The 15,249-nt window shown below is 40.3% G+C and overlaps 1 protein-coding gene across 1 annotated transcript; it reads right to left on the bottom strand.

Moving 5' to 3' along the window:
* Positions 1-4,268: 4,268 nt before the first annotated feature.
* Positions 4,269-15,249, bottom strand: LOC143335256 (protein lin-28 homolog A-like). Its single transcript, XM_076754545.1, has 4 exons — positions 15,219-15,249; positions 14,126-14,283; positions 10,880-11,058; positions 4,269-4,479 (listed from the first exon to the last, which is right to left on the bottom strand). Exons 1-4 carry the CDS (start codon positions 15,247-15,249, stop codon positions 4,269-4,271), a joined length of 579 nt encoding a protein of 192 aa, XP_076610660.1.

The raw sequence follows: 15,249 nt of genomic DNA, 5'->3' as shown, positions 1-15,249 counted from the left end.
GGCAGGCCCAGTTACACAGCCAGAGTCACAGTTCCTCTTTGTGTAATTTTGTTTTCAATAACATTCAAGATGTGAATTGTCCAGCAAAAGTTTGAAAATTGGTACAAGAAACAGATTCATGAAACACAAATCTTCTCTGTGTTACATCTTTAATTTCCCATGATATTGCAGCACACAATATATCAGTTGCATGGTGAACAATCAAATAAGGTGGGGAGCCCATCTGTACTCAAAGACAAACTTAATCATTCAGTTAAATAAGGCTACAGCGTGTGTTCTGCACAATGCTGAGCACTAAGTACAGACTAAAATTATACCCAAAGTCATAATGTCCAATCCAAATAATCAGCACAGTCATGATGAGGGTGGGCTTTGGTATTAGAGTCCCCAGAAAGACAAAAACTGTGAGTCTGTCCACTCTGGAAGGTGAAGATATTGGTTCACATTTGAAGAATCTAAGTAAACATCTTATTTGTGTATTTATCAGTTCTTGCGTGTCTCGTACTTCATTCAGAAGCATCACTTTGGTCTTGAGTACAGGGTCTCTTGTTATACTGGCAGCAACAACAGGCATAAAGATAAAGAACACATCACATCAAAAAGGAGATGTAAAAAACAAAGTAATAAATACCTGAAGAGACAACTTTATACACAAAAAATACAATATATACAGTATACAATACTGTTTTTTGGACATCCTGTTCTCAAGCTGTCCAAAATCACACCTGAGGTAGACTTGTATAGATTTTTGACAAGACAATTTCTGTCTTGGTCATACATAAGAAGCAAAGCACAAGAAACAAGACAAAACACTGGGACTTGGGCTAGATTAGAGTATTATACATGGTAGATTAGACCCCATTGTACTGCAGCTATAGCGAGCATTATGGTGAACTCAAGCACATGATATAGGTGTAATGATCCTCAACGATGATCAATACTGATGCTTTCAAACATCCTTTGAGCCGTGCAATCAGTGGGCCCACTCCAGTCCCCTTTTAACATGAAAAAACTAAGCTATTATTCTACTCATGATCATGCAGACACACCATGGACATTATTCCACAACACGTGAAAAACCCACACTGATATGTACAATAAACACAACATCATGGTGACTTTGAAATATGGTGTCATGCTTGCCTCGACTTAAGGAAATGAAAAAGTGGATATCTGCTGTGTCATCTCTGAATACCAGTTTTGGTATCCATCAGAGCAGGATCATTAATCAGTGCTAACGATTAAGAAATAATCATTTGGATGACTTCAGTAGCTTGGCCATTTGTCGACATTTATGTATCTATTTGATTTTCAGTTCATTCTAGGTCTTATTTAGTGATTCAGTGTTTCAATTGACTTTTTTGATTCTTTCCCTCAACCTGCTTTGTTGACTTAATGATTTCATACATGTTCCCTAATGTCTATGGGTTATGGAACCACTAGCCTTGTTAAATGATAAAAAAAAAAAAAAAATACGCCTACCAACATCTATAAAACTCATTAATTAACAAAATTTGATCTTGTTTGTTTAATCCGTAACAGGGAAGCAAAAACAACTGCTGGTCTGTAACATCACTTTTCTGTTTTAGTACAAATTAAACAAACACGATATATGGTGATAATTCATGAGTTTTAAATGTGTTGGTGGCCATTTTTTCCAGGCTAGCCAGTTCCCCCAGTATCCAAACTTTATATTTAGCTAGACTAAACACGTCCTAAGTCCAGCCACATACTTGATTCATGAGGTTGATATCAATGTTCTCATCTCACTGTCATAAAGAATGAAAATCAATTTGTTTCCCCAAATGTCAAACTATTTCTTCAATGTTAGAAATGGAGTGAATGTAAAAAACTGTCCCTAAATAGAAACAGACTCCAAAGCCTGAATGCTAAACAATACTGTAGCTTGTTAGCAAGCTAACTGGCTAATCTTGGGAGCTAGCTCAGTTGCTAAAACCATTTGGATGTCACAGCATAGGCCAGGTGAAGACATGTTAGGCGACATAATAACAACTCAAGTCTTTTGAAACACTTAAACTACCAGAAACAACAATAAATCCTGCTACGTGCCCTGCAGCTGGTGTTTTCTGGAGTGGAAACATGCTGCTAAATATCTCATAATGACACCACATTGTCCTTATTTACAACTGATCCAAATGGCAAACACACTAGCAAATAACAAACCCTGGTCAGAAATGCAATGATACACAATCTTAAAGGTGTTTAGAGCGGATGGTTTCTTTAAGTCACACAAGATTGCCATACGACTTGCTGCTCTGTTTCGTGTGGCAGAAAATGACATACAGATGTATACAGAGACAGTGCACGGCTCATCTGGCAGATGATGCTCTGGGTCAAGACAGTAAATAACATAAACATCTAGACACATCCTAAAAGAAACAAGGTCAAAAAAGTTCAAATGAAGATGCTAAATAAACTCCACGCAGCTCCATATTAGACACTGGAATGCTGTGTTGTTTCTGTGCAGTGAGACAGTAAAGTTGAAGATTTGCAAAATGACACTGTCATAATTAGAGTGTCAGTAAACAATGAAACAGTAAAGAACTGACATACATTCAGCATGTGCGTTGAGTATTGAGTTGGTATTGAAAAGGTACAGATATCTTTCTGAGTCACAGCACAAGTTAAAACTGTCAAAATGTTCAGTCTGCCCCACAGGGAGAGCGACTCTGAATAAATAGCTAATATAAAAAGATAATATCTACATACATTTAGCCCCTCACAGAACTGAGTGAAGGCATCTCAACTCCTCCTCCTGCTCCATCTACAACTTTCAAATACAACTGAGTAAATACTGTTGATGTGAAAGAATCCCTGATTTATACGTGTGAACATTCCCTTTGAATTAATACTGTTTGCAGACAAAGCCTGCCATACAATCAATACCGGTCTTGCATATAAGTTCAAGTAATGAAACGGCAACTTGGTCATTTAGACATACACGTCCCCACTAATGGACAAAGGTAGACTTATTGTTCACAGGTACATGTGTGGTGCAGTCATGTTGTTTTTAGTGGGATGTGACATGTGAAAGCAGCTCTCATCATCCCTTTGGACAGTGGAGGCTATGGCACTTATGTTGTAACATTCACTTTTCACTATGAGAACTTCATGATAATGTCATGTTTTTTTCTCTTACATTCACACGTTGGATTGTGTACCTCATCTTTCAAGTTCAGTTGTAAAAAGGAAAAAAAAGTGATACTATGAAAAAGTTTTGATTTCTCAAAATGTTTCGTTGCGTCACCTCCTCACAGTGACCCTCATACTCGCGGGTATCATTTGATCTGACTTCAGAAAAAAAGAGTAGAATCTTGTCACGTCTTGTTGGAACTATACAGCCCATGTGGGATTCGAGATTTCATGAATGGAGACTTTCTTACAGTTCTACAGAGCTGAGATATACACTCAGTGGCCACTTTATAAGGTACACCTGTAGAATCTATCGCAATCCAGTACAACTACTCTGCCATAATGTCTGCTCTATGATGTCTAATGTTCAGTTGTTGTTAGTGTTTTGACAGTTCAGATTTTTATTTGTCATAGCAGGAAAGACAGGTGTAACTAATATCATTAATGGCAGCTCCTATAAAATGTGCCAGATAGGTGTGCCAGGAAGCAAGCAGGCACAACACCTGAACCTAAACAGCCAACACCTAAATGGAATGCAGCATGTTATTAATTGCACTTGGTTTTCCTGCTGTGACACGTCAAAACATCTACTGTAAATCAAAAGAGGTCTATTATAACCATCATACAGGTTTTATACACCAATCTGACATAGATGGACAGCAGCACCATCAAAGATCTGCAAACCCATATATCAGTCCACTCTGGCCACTCTGAACAACTTGTCACACACCCAGCATGTGTACAGTGTTTTGGAGAGTTGTAAAGCAGCAAGATTTTAGATTCATTTATGTAAAAAGGCTCAGGTAACAGAGGCACACGTCATGTCAGATCAGTCCAAACGGGGACTTGATATCTGTGGCTACTACACGGCTGAACCAACGGGGCGTCTGATTGTTTCATTCCAAAGCTAAGACACTTATTCAAGGCAGGAAAACCAGACAGAAGGAAAGATAAAAGTTTTCAAAGTGGACATGTCTGTCAGCGCTCTATTGAACAACACGTCACGTCGGGACCACAGAGATGAATCCTCTTTTGCCGCTCAATAAATAAAACCTGAGGTAGCTCCTTCCGTCAGCAGTGTTCCAGTGAAAAACCTCACAGTTTCCCTCAATCATTCATAAGTTTTCAGAGAGGGTGGCCTGGCTTTGCTGCTCCTCCTCGTCCCTCTGTGAGGTGGCTGGAGACGAATGCTGCTGATGGTGCTGTGCTTTGACCGGACAGTTGGCGACCATGTGGGAAACACTCTGACAAAAATGGCACTTTTTTGGCTGAGGGGGCAGCTGACACTCTTTGGCATGGTGGCCAGGACCTCCACAGTTGTAGCATCTGAAATGAACAGAAGAGAGAGTATTACACCAGAGGGGCTATTACAGTCAATCATCAGTCTCCAAACACTGTGTGCAATTCCCAAATTCAAAGTTAACGCTTCCTTCTTGACCCAGTGATGCATTGACTTCACCTTGGTGACCAAAGTGGATTACACTGCTTCTCCAATGGCTGTATTGCTCTCAAGCACATCCATTTGCATGCTCTTTGTGCAAATCCTCAAATGCAAAATATTGCAGCCAACCTTAATGACACTCATCACATGCTCTCAGATATGTTTGACTGGGGCAGCAATCATTTCTCAAACACATAAGAGAGGGAAAATTGAGACATCACAGCAGAGACATGTAGGGGAGAGTTGCACCATGGCAAAAATAAATAAATAAATAAATAATTACTGTGTATTTTATTACGAGGCAAAATGTCAAATACATAAAAAAATGCAGTGAGCACACAGGATTACATTAAGAAAACCATGCAAGGAACACAGTTCTCATGTTATTTTGGTGGCAGAGATGCACACGGTCACTTTTCTTAATGTTTTAAGAAATGAAACAATGCTTCAGAAAATGGGCTCATGCAATCAAGAAAAGGCAAACAAAAAGGACTTTTCAGTTATCGATGTTAAATATTAGCACCAAGAATAATGGCAGCGCTGTATGATTAAATGTGCTGTAAACTCAAAAATAAATGCTATTTCTTATTATTGGAATAATTAAAATGCATGTTATAGCTTTGGCAAGTCGCTGATTTTCATTTGAATCTGAGTAAAATCTCAGATGCAGTGAAGTGACATGATTATGTTCTACCAGCAGGGGGCAGCACACTCCAGCTTTAGTTTCAGATCCTTTGTGACTTGACATATCTGTCACTGAGCATCCACATGAAGTCCCAGTGGTGGACAGCTGTTAGGGGATTTGCCAAAATTGATGTCTGTCCCTCAAGGGATGGTATCAGGAGCAATTTGTCAGCCACACTGAAAGCTGGCTTTGTTGTCCTACCAATCAAGATAAAAGATTGGATCTTGGCTTTGCAGAGTGTTTAAAGTCTCCCTGCACTCAAAAAAATATTTTTCTTTTTGTTCCTTCACTGTGATGTTTGACCTTCAGTGTGCAGAATGATGTCTGTGGAGAGTTTGTTTTCATCTGAAAGTTTCTCGGTGCAAACAAAATCTCAGTTTTACACTTGGACACACCGGCAGGGGTTTATGACATCAGAGTTTGAAAGCCAATCATGAGCCAGTCAAATCTAACTTACACAGGTGTGACGTGGGAACCTAAAACTTCTACGGCACGTACACTGAGACTGTTCAGTGAAGTAGGAGACATCTGGAGTAGTTACTAGTAGTACTTTAACTTTTGAAATAAACAATGTTTGCATTTTCAGAGATTCTAGATTTAAGATATGTCTGTTTGTGAGTCTGATCTGACATGTTTCTCTTTGTAAATTATGCTGATGTCAGGTATGATGGCATTTGCCTGATGTTTTTCATGCAGCGTTACCTTGTGTGATTCCACTATGAACACAAGGTAAGAAGAAAAAGTTAAATATGGAAGCCGATGTATGATTATTATATAAATATTTTCTATCACAGTATTCAGACTACAGCTACCCGCAACATGTAAAATAACCAAAAACAATATTATAACAGGCTCACTACAGTTTATAATCCAGCCTGAAAGCCCACGGATCATCTTTAAGTCAGGCCATTGATCGTTCAGGCAGCTAATCAGGCATCATGACAGCCGCTTAAACTGCACGTCAAACGACAACTGATGTGGCAGAAATGGTCCGTTTCTCAGATTAGTCGGGGGCAGCCAATTCAGAGCTACACTCAAGTGCATCTGTAGAGTATCTGCCTGGCTTCACTGAGACACTTAATGGAACCCAATCACCAATAACATGATTAATTGCACCTGTGCTATTTCTGCTATGGTGAGTAAACATGTCTGCCATGACAAATTCTTCACATCTATGAAACTGTTTCTAATTCCAGTTCACAAGGAATCTGTTACTTAAATTTTAATGTATATTAAACATTAACAGCACACAATGATATTTACCTCCACCGAGAAGGTAATGATTTTGGTCTGTTTGTCAGAAGGAATATAGGGAAACAAGGCTCCTGGCTTGATTTTCACAAAATTTGGTGAAGAAAGGAGCATGAGCCAAGGAAGAACCCATCACATTTTGGAGCAGGTAGAAATCATGGAGGAGATACACAAATTATTGTTCATTTCCATTAACATTAGGAGACAGGGCATACATTTTAAGATCCAGTGCACAGTGAGGATCTCAACAGAGAACAGTTTGCTGCTCAACAAGCTGCTATGATCTTGTAGATGTGTGTGTCTAGTTATCAGTATATCTGAGAAAGCTAATGATTAGTCGCTAAGTAAAATCCTCTTGGTCAATACATTAGCGCAAGATAAATAAGGCAAATCAGGCTCAAGCACTTGCAGTGTGACACAAAGACACACTGCACAGTTAAACAGGCAGGAAAAAGAGCATTGATTTTTTTTGTATACGGACAGCCTGGTTTTCTATGGGCCCTGGCTTTTCCCATTTGCTATCCATCTGCAGTCAGATAAGCAGGGATCAGTGAAAGCAACACTGCATTATTATTCTAAGTTTCAAAAATTCTTAGAGATTATGTATAAACACTGTTTGAAGACTTCTGAATCACTATGCCTATGCTTACACTAAGAAATGCAATGGTGCACACGACAAGGTGTTTGCAGGAAAACCAACACACAAAACAAACTCTAATGTCATAAAGACTTTCATGTTTTGATTTTAGTTGAAGGCTGCATGCTTGTGTTTAGGATCAGTATCCCTCATAATTTAAAATCATAAAAGGATACCTTATTTTTCACCTTTCTTTAGTTTGAGTCTCAGGGCTTCTTGTGTTTCAACGGTCACCCTGCAGCTCAAAATACCTCGATCAGTGCCACAGTTCCCTCAGGAGCTTTGTTGGGGTATAAATGAATCTAATCTAACTGGGCTGAGTGCAAGAAAAGGAAATTGGTTTTGTCCATCACTACATCAGCGTTACTCTCTGACTTCAAAAAGAAGTTCTTCTTTTGATAACCAGCACATCGGCTGGTTATCAGTACTGGTATTAGTGTAAATGAAAAATCAAGTATAAGTCACTTGTTTTAGTTACTTGTGTTAAGTAAACATTTTATTTTTCACTGTGATGAATTACATATCTCAAGCAAATTTGCTGTCCCCTCATAAACTGCTTTAATACTCTGTAGAAATAAATGGAAACCAATGACTGCCTGGGAGCTGATCAGCTGACAGAAGTGTAAAAATACAAACAGACACTGTGGAGACTGAAGATAACTGGTCTGCTGTAAAGGCAAACCAAAACATCAGTCTCATCCTACAGTGCACTCAATGTACTCTGATATCAAGTTTCATTTATTGTCAACAAAACCCATGAAAGACTGAAACCAACAACTTCCCAGCCTGCCTTGTCTGCAGCCTGTTGGTTCCTACTGACGACATAAATCTTTTAAAAACTAGAGAACAAGCTCTGCATCAAGCTATCACATCGACTCACACACGCTGGACATACTATGTCATGGCCTTCCAGCTAACGTGAGCTATCAGTGCTTTTAGGCTCTTTAGCTGCTGAATCTTCACCAGTTAGCCACTAACTTCACCAGTTAGCCGCTAACTGCGTCGGCCTGCTGTTTGGTTCTTTTTCTCTGAAAGCAGCTGCCTGCTGCTGCTGGAAACCAGGTTGATGAAAACACTGATTTTGAAAAAAATGCTCAGGAATTTCCTTAAACAGCTGGTCATCGTAGTTTTTAACAAACATGATTCAAACAGGAGAAAACAGTCCATTTGTTGGGGACTATTTTTAGAGGCGGATTAACCCACATCTCGTGGATATCTGAGGGGGCAGGACAGTGTATATGGGATTGAATCAAAATAAAGTACAGTGTGTGTGTTCATGGTAATGAAGGACCAGTGTGGCTCATTCATGTGTTTTTCATACTTTTTGGACAACAATGAGCTCTACAGCACAGAGGAAGGAGATTTGTCAGGCTTTCATACACACAGAGTGGTAGGATTCATTGTTGGTTTGAGTCTCATGACGTTTGTTGATGATCAAAAAATTACTGAATACATGTCTCTTAAAGCAGAAAAGGGTCTGTGAGATACAGAGTGATGAAGCTCAGGCTGAGCCCTGGATCACCTCACAGCTAACCACCACTTCCTTCCTCTCATCCTCCCTCCTCCCAGCCCCCCATCAGGCTCGGTATTGATCAGCGTGGCCACAGGAGTGGGAGAGGGAGCTCCTTTGTTTCAATGCTACCGTGACCTCTGAACCCTGACCCCTGCTCACCAACCCTCCTACCTCCCTCCTCTCCACCTCATTTGCACACGACCTCCCATTGTTGCTATGGCAATGGTGACCTCCGACCTTTCTCGGGCACCTACATCTGTTATCAATTAAATGGATAGGATCCTTTCCTCTTGTGAATACGACATTTATGTTTGGGAGAAAAGAGGTAACATGTGAATGCAATCAAACCGACATAGCAGATACTTAAGGACAGGAAGTTGTGGGATTATTTCTATCATTGCCCACCATGATTAATGAAGTTCAACTTAATACGATGCTATCACATGAATAACTTTGTCAGATCTTAATGGTCTATGGTCTGCAAATCAAACTTCTTTTTATTTTAATTGCAACTTTCAAGTTTTGGGAGCAGTAAGAAGGAGAAAAGAAGGAACATCTGAATGTAATCAAATCCAGCAGGTATTTATAGACAGGAAGATGGTCACTGCAAGGCATGATGAAATGAAATGGAGCGTTGGGGGTTGAAGAGTCCTGAAGATATCAAACAATCTATTGATCAAGCTCAGCCTGCTGTTCCACAAAGAGCCAGCATCTAGTCAGCAAAATACTGAGAAAGTTCTTCTTCGCTCCAGACAGAACTTTCATCAACAAGAGACTAACTGGCATCACTAGTAAAAGAGCAAATATCTCCCTCTTATCAAGGCATTTTTGTCTACATTTTCCGTTCAAATACAACATCTGCCATAGCACAAGATGCATGACAGCTTCTTTCTGATGCAAATCTACTTGCTTTAATTATTGCCAAAAAGTTACACTTTCACCTTCTTGCTTCTTGTTCCAAATTACACTGAACACTGAAAGCTGATATCAATTAGAAACATGTTTTCTTAAGGTAAGTAGGTTTTTAGGACTCACTTACAGACAGAATGGAGTTTTTAATGAAGAAATTGATCATTACTGCATATTTCAAGTTACTGTGTCCTTTTAAAGTTGCAATGAAGTTAAAAGTTAACAGAGTCACCATTTCAGTTAGTACCCATTCATCATTCAGTCATAGAAACCACACCATTAATCAACCAAACCACCATTATTTACAACATTTTTTTCCTCTACCCTCAAGAAAGCCACTTCTTCATGCATAATAATTATAACAACATAACAAAATTCCAATACAATCAGCAACAACAATACCATTCAAGAGAACCATCAAAGTACTATGTTGTGTGAAACCCGCACTTCTTTGTAAAGCACTTGAGTCAGGTCCTAGCTTTAGCATAAAGACTGGAAGCAGAGGGAAACAGCTAGCCTGACTGCTTCCAAAGTGAAACAAAATTAACATGTTGGATCTCAATTTGTTTAATCTTGACATAAACAACAAATATAAAAATGATCATTTGTGGCCTAACTGGGCACTACGCACAATTTCCCTGAGTGCAGTCATCACAGTAAGGTCTCCAGGTTTGATACCATCTTGCCTTCACAGTGTCAAAAACCAGAGCTTGTGTTTACCGACTGTATCTGGCATACAGCTACAGCTGGAGACTGCAGCATCAGTGTGCTGGGCAGATATCAGAACTGATGGTGATCAAGAAATAGTTCCAGAATATAACTCCCCATGACTGACAAATTGTGACTTTTAAATTTCTATTTATGCACAGATTAAATAAATAAGATATACCATGTTAATTACTGAGCTTTAGAGGTGCTAGCAGCATATTAATTCAGTTTGGAGAGGGCCAGGTTAACCTCTGTAGTAGCCAGAGTTGTTTCACAGACTTGCAAGGTGGATGGATGAACTGGATTCTGTCACATAGTAATAATTCACATAAATCACAAATTGTAATATTTCCAACTCTATTTGCATGTGAATCAAAAACAAGCAAGATGCAACATGTTCATTAGTAAGCTGCAGATGTGATGGACAGTACCAGGCTAGCCTTTAGTTTAGCTAGCTTATAGTCTTTAGGCTTACTACGTCCTGACTCCAGGTCTGCATTTTACACAGACATAAGAAAGAAAGTGTATTTCTCAAAATGTTGAACTGTTCAAGGCGTGTGGACGTCCTCAGGCTGGACTGACCTGTCACCCTTGGAGCGTCGCTTCTGGGCGCTCTTCGGTCTTCTCTCGCTGCCCAGACATGGGACTCCATTGGGCCCAGTAACCAGGACAGACTCCAGCCCTTTAGAAGATTTCTTGAAGGTAAACTCCACAGCCTCACCTTCTCTGAGGCTGCGGAAGCCCTCCATGTGCAGCTTGCTCTGTCATTGAGAAAGAATGAGGTTCATCAGGTTTAAGTAGTTGCCACAGAATGCTACAGATAGTGGTATGAAACAGCCTAATGTGGGATTCTTGAGACCTTTATGAGAGCTAAAAACTTTTCAGGCCCACAAATTAACAATGTGGTTCATTCTCACCAGTCCTATAGAGTTATTTTCATCCACAGCAGGCAGCTCTTTGCAGAAAAAAATCTAAAACCCTACTTTAAACTGCCTGCTCAGCTCAACACAGCAGACAGACAACATTCAAAACCAGCTGATAAACACAGTGGAACATTTAGCAGCTTCAGAGCCAGATATTTCCCCCTGAAGTTGGTAGAGACCAAAAAGGTGCTAAAAGAGAGTGAATATTGACTGTTTGCCTACAAGTTCACCACATCAGCTTAAAAGGTGATGATTTGTCAAGTTGTCAAAATGTCTTTCATTGCAGTTTTAAGTCAAGTGTTATTTTGGCAGTTTCTGACAAGGTAAATACAGGTGTTCAGATCGAAGTCTGAGCTTTAAATGCGCCATTTCTAGTTTGGTTCTTACAAGACAAAGGTGCAGTTTACTTAACAAATGACAGCACACTTGAGATAATCTCTATAACCGTTGCAGGAAAGAAAAGGTGCAGCCGCTCTGTCAGAGAATCCTCAGCGCTCTCATAAAAATCCAACCCTGTTGACAGCCCTGTTAAAACATCAATGCTTTCAAACACCCCTCCTCCCCTCCTGTGTCTCCAACCAAACCTCCAAAGCATTCCTCACCCCACCCCCCGTCCCCTCTGCTTCCTCAGCACCACCACCTACATGCAGCCACAAACTCCAAACTGAGTCCATCTGGTCAAATCTCCAGATGACCATTGCACTGGAGGATGCTGGGAAATGACACACAGGAGGAGTGCATTCCTGGGATAGCTACCAGAGGAAGTGGCAAGAATGTATGCATCCACCATCACCATTGATCTTTCACTAATTAGATTTCCAATTGTAGTGAGAAGTAAAAAGAGGGATGACCTACCACACAGTCAACACAACAAAAAACACCTGCACTTCAGGGAAAGCAGTACATGAAACATAAATTACATCATGTAAGTAACCTTAGTGAACTTATTTATTATTGTTTACCATGACAACAAAGGTCACCTGACTTTGTCCTTTTCTTCCTGTCCAAAACTAGTAAAATGTGGACGATGTTAAATGACACCAGAAATGTTTAAAATGCGTGACACGATGCACAAAATGTTCTTAAAAGTGGCCTGTTACTTATCTGTCATGCCAGGAGATCACACTGCATAATCCCATATTCTTGTTGACTGGAGGGGGTCAAGTGGACTTCAAGGGGTCAGTATGCTTCAAATAAAGTACTTGCTGGATTGTCACACTTCCTGAAACCCCACTCATGCAACAGCATGAGTGCTTTGAGAGGAAGCTGTTTGAAAGTGTGCAGCCTTACTGCCATTTGTACGAATCATCACTTTGAGATTCCAAACAGGCAAAAGACACAGATTTCTTCAAGAGAGACTGGTATGCCAGTTTGAAGCAGTCAGGAGGAGATTACGATGGCAGGCTTTTTGGCTTTCCGAACAGGCAGAAACATTTCTGCCTTTAAACGTGGTCAAACAACACACTGTGAGACCTGTTTCAAAGCATACTGAGACCTTAAGCTCCACCAAATCCTTCAAATCTGCTGCATTTCACATTTGTCTCCCAAATTCATTTCTAACAACATTTAATTAGTCATTATAATAATACACACTACAGTCTCCCATCTGATCAAACCTCTGCACACCAAAACAAGCCTGGGCAGGGCCTTGATCCCCTCTCTTTCATCAGGCGATTTACAGCAACACAGGGGCAGGTAACCTGAGACGAGGTCTGCGCCAAAAGGCTCCACATGGGAGGTGGGACTGAGACTCAGGGTTGGGTGGGCTCCCTGATGCTTTAATGACTTTATAACAGGAAGCAGGTCTGGATGGGGAGAGGAATGAGCCTTGTTTTCTCTGCTTTAGCCTCTAACCCCTTTTAAATAGAACTGTTTGAGCTCTAAACCCCCCTCTACACCTTTGAGGCTGCACAGCAAGTATCTATGAGGTGGGGGAGTGGCAGAACGGACTCAGGCATGGTTGACTTTAAGATGTGTTAATCTTCAGGTAATTTTACACAAAAACACATCAGGTGTCTTAAATTCTTCTTTTGAGGTCTAATGACTGACTTTAATTCAGAAAGCTTTGCCTGGTCTATAAACTGAAAGACACAGAAATGCTCAACACATTTGGCAAAAAAAAAAAAAAAAAATTATAATTGTTTAGTTCATCTTTGCGTCTGAGAAGTCGTAACCACAAATGTCATTTTAACATGTGAACTGTACATTTGCTTTGGAGGATCTGCTGCATTACTTTTACAGATTAGAAGCCAAGTTTTTCTGACATTCTCGGGAATCTGATGAATGCATGGGAAGGTGTGTTAACTGTAATCTAATGAAGCTGACATTTGTGTAAATGTAGCTTGATTACCAGAAAATATGAGACACACCAGCATTCTTTTTTGTCATTTTTGTACCTGTAATGGTCCTCTGAAGGTTAGAGTGGTATAAAAACAGCTTCTCTATTGGACTGACCAATCTAAGAATATCATTAGTGCATTTCTCTTTGTCAAAGTCACACCAGGGAGCTCAGAGCCTTTAATAGCTCATCATGAGTATGATGACACATTACTATTTGTCAGCATTTACACTTAAGAGCTCATGGGTAGACATTTGTCAGCAATCAACCACTCCATCAGATATGAAATGATCTGCTTTGCCTACAGTCAGTTCAGAGAGTAATATCTGACCACTCACACATTTTCAGTGTTTGAGGGTGTTTACATCCAGTGTGTGTATTTTCATAGTGATATATGTATGAACAGCTAACACAGCTGAACACATGACTATGTTACACATAGTTAATAATACATATTCACATCCAGTTTATGATCAGTAACTCCTTCCGATCTGTCATGCCCAGTTCTTGGACAGTCAGTGATTAAATCAGCCCTGAACACCCCCAAAGCAAGCAGCAGCGTCTCACCTGGTGGACGAACACGTCGAGCGGCTCCTGCAGAGGAGCTCCGTCCCTGCTGCTCATGGACAGGAAGCCGAAGCCCATCCGCATGTTGAACCACTTGCAGACCCCGCTGCCCCTGGACAGACCCGCGGCCTCCTCCTCCTCGCTCTGCGCACGGCCTCCTGCAAAGAGACGGAGACACGGTGAGACGACGGACGGAAGGCCCGACGATCAGAGCAGGGTGAAGCCCAGAGGGACCGACGGGGCTCCCGCATGAGCCCGACGAGCTGCGTCATGGCCCGAGCATGAGCTGTCCACATTTAAGTAGAATTCACAGAAGATTAGTGTGGAAAGTATCTGTGTAATAATGTGGCTGCAGCCATTCGTTTTCATTATCAAATTATCTGCCGATTATTTTCAAGATTATCAATCCATTGTTCAGTACAGAAAATGTCAGAAAATAGAGAAAGCTGGCCATTACACTGTCCCAAAGCCCAAGATGCTAAATTCAAATGTCTTGTTTTGTCCGACCAACAGTCCACAATAGAAAGATATTCAATTTATCCACAGCGAAGACTGAAAACAGCAGAAAATGTTCACATTTAGGAGCAGAAACAAGTCACTTTTTAGAATTTTTCTGACAAACTGACCTCATCGATTCTTTTTTTCAGGTGATTTAGAGGGTTTACTGGTTTTGTTCTTCTCTAAGAGCCTTTATTATTCTTTATTTCTGATTAGAACATGAAACATGAGAAACATATGGAAATGGTTGCGGACATGATTCATGAACTCAACTATTTTTAATGATGATTCTAATAAATTCAGTGTTTTGTTCACTGTTTATGATCTAATACGATATTCGATTCATTTATATAGAATAATGAATCCATTATTAATGTACATATTCTCACAATTTTCTGCAAATTTTGCAAGATTTTTTTTAAATCCATTTAAATGCATGTCCTAACAGGCTGTACTCCAGACGGCCCTCAGAATCAAATGCATCTTTCCTCGGTCAACACTAAAATCGATTTAAAGCTGTAACTTCACGAAACCTTCATCTGTTACTCCAGAGAACTCTGCAGGTCAGATTCCTCAGTGGATGGCTGTGGTTTACCTGTGAAGCTCTGAGTGGAGGCTGAGCCCAT

Source organism: Chaetodon auriga, chromosome 17 (assembly GCF_051107435.1).
Source record: "Chaetodon auriga isolate fChaAug3 chromosome 17, fChaAug3.hap1, whole genome shotgun sequence".
NCBI classification, from domain to species: domain Eukaryota; kingdom Metazoa; phylum Chordata; class Actinopteri; order Chaetodontiformes; family Chaetodontidae; genus Chaetodon; species Chaetodon auriga.
The sequence above is the reverse complement of the archived record's forward strand: the minus strand, read 5'-3'. Positions and strand labels throughout refer to the sequence as shown.

What these genes read in the sequence shown, in the direction of transcription:
- LOC143335256 (XM_076754545.1), bottom strand. Translation starts at nt 15,249, where the DNA reads ATGGGCTCAGCCTCCACTCAGAGCTTCACAG. An exon ending in TCGACGTGTTCGTCCACCAG is followed by an intron (nt 11,059 to 14,125) that starts GTGAGACGCTGC and finishes TCTCAATGACAG; the next exon opens with AGCAAGCTGCACATGGAGGG. An exon ending in CGACGCTCCAAGGGTGACAG is followed by an intron (nt 4,480 to 10,879) that starts GTCAGTCCAGCC and finishes TGTTCATTTCAG; the next exon opens with ATGCTACAACTGTGGAGGTC.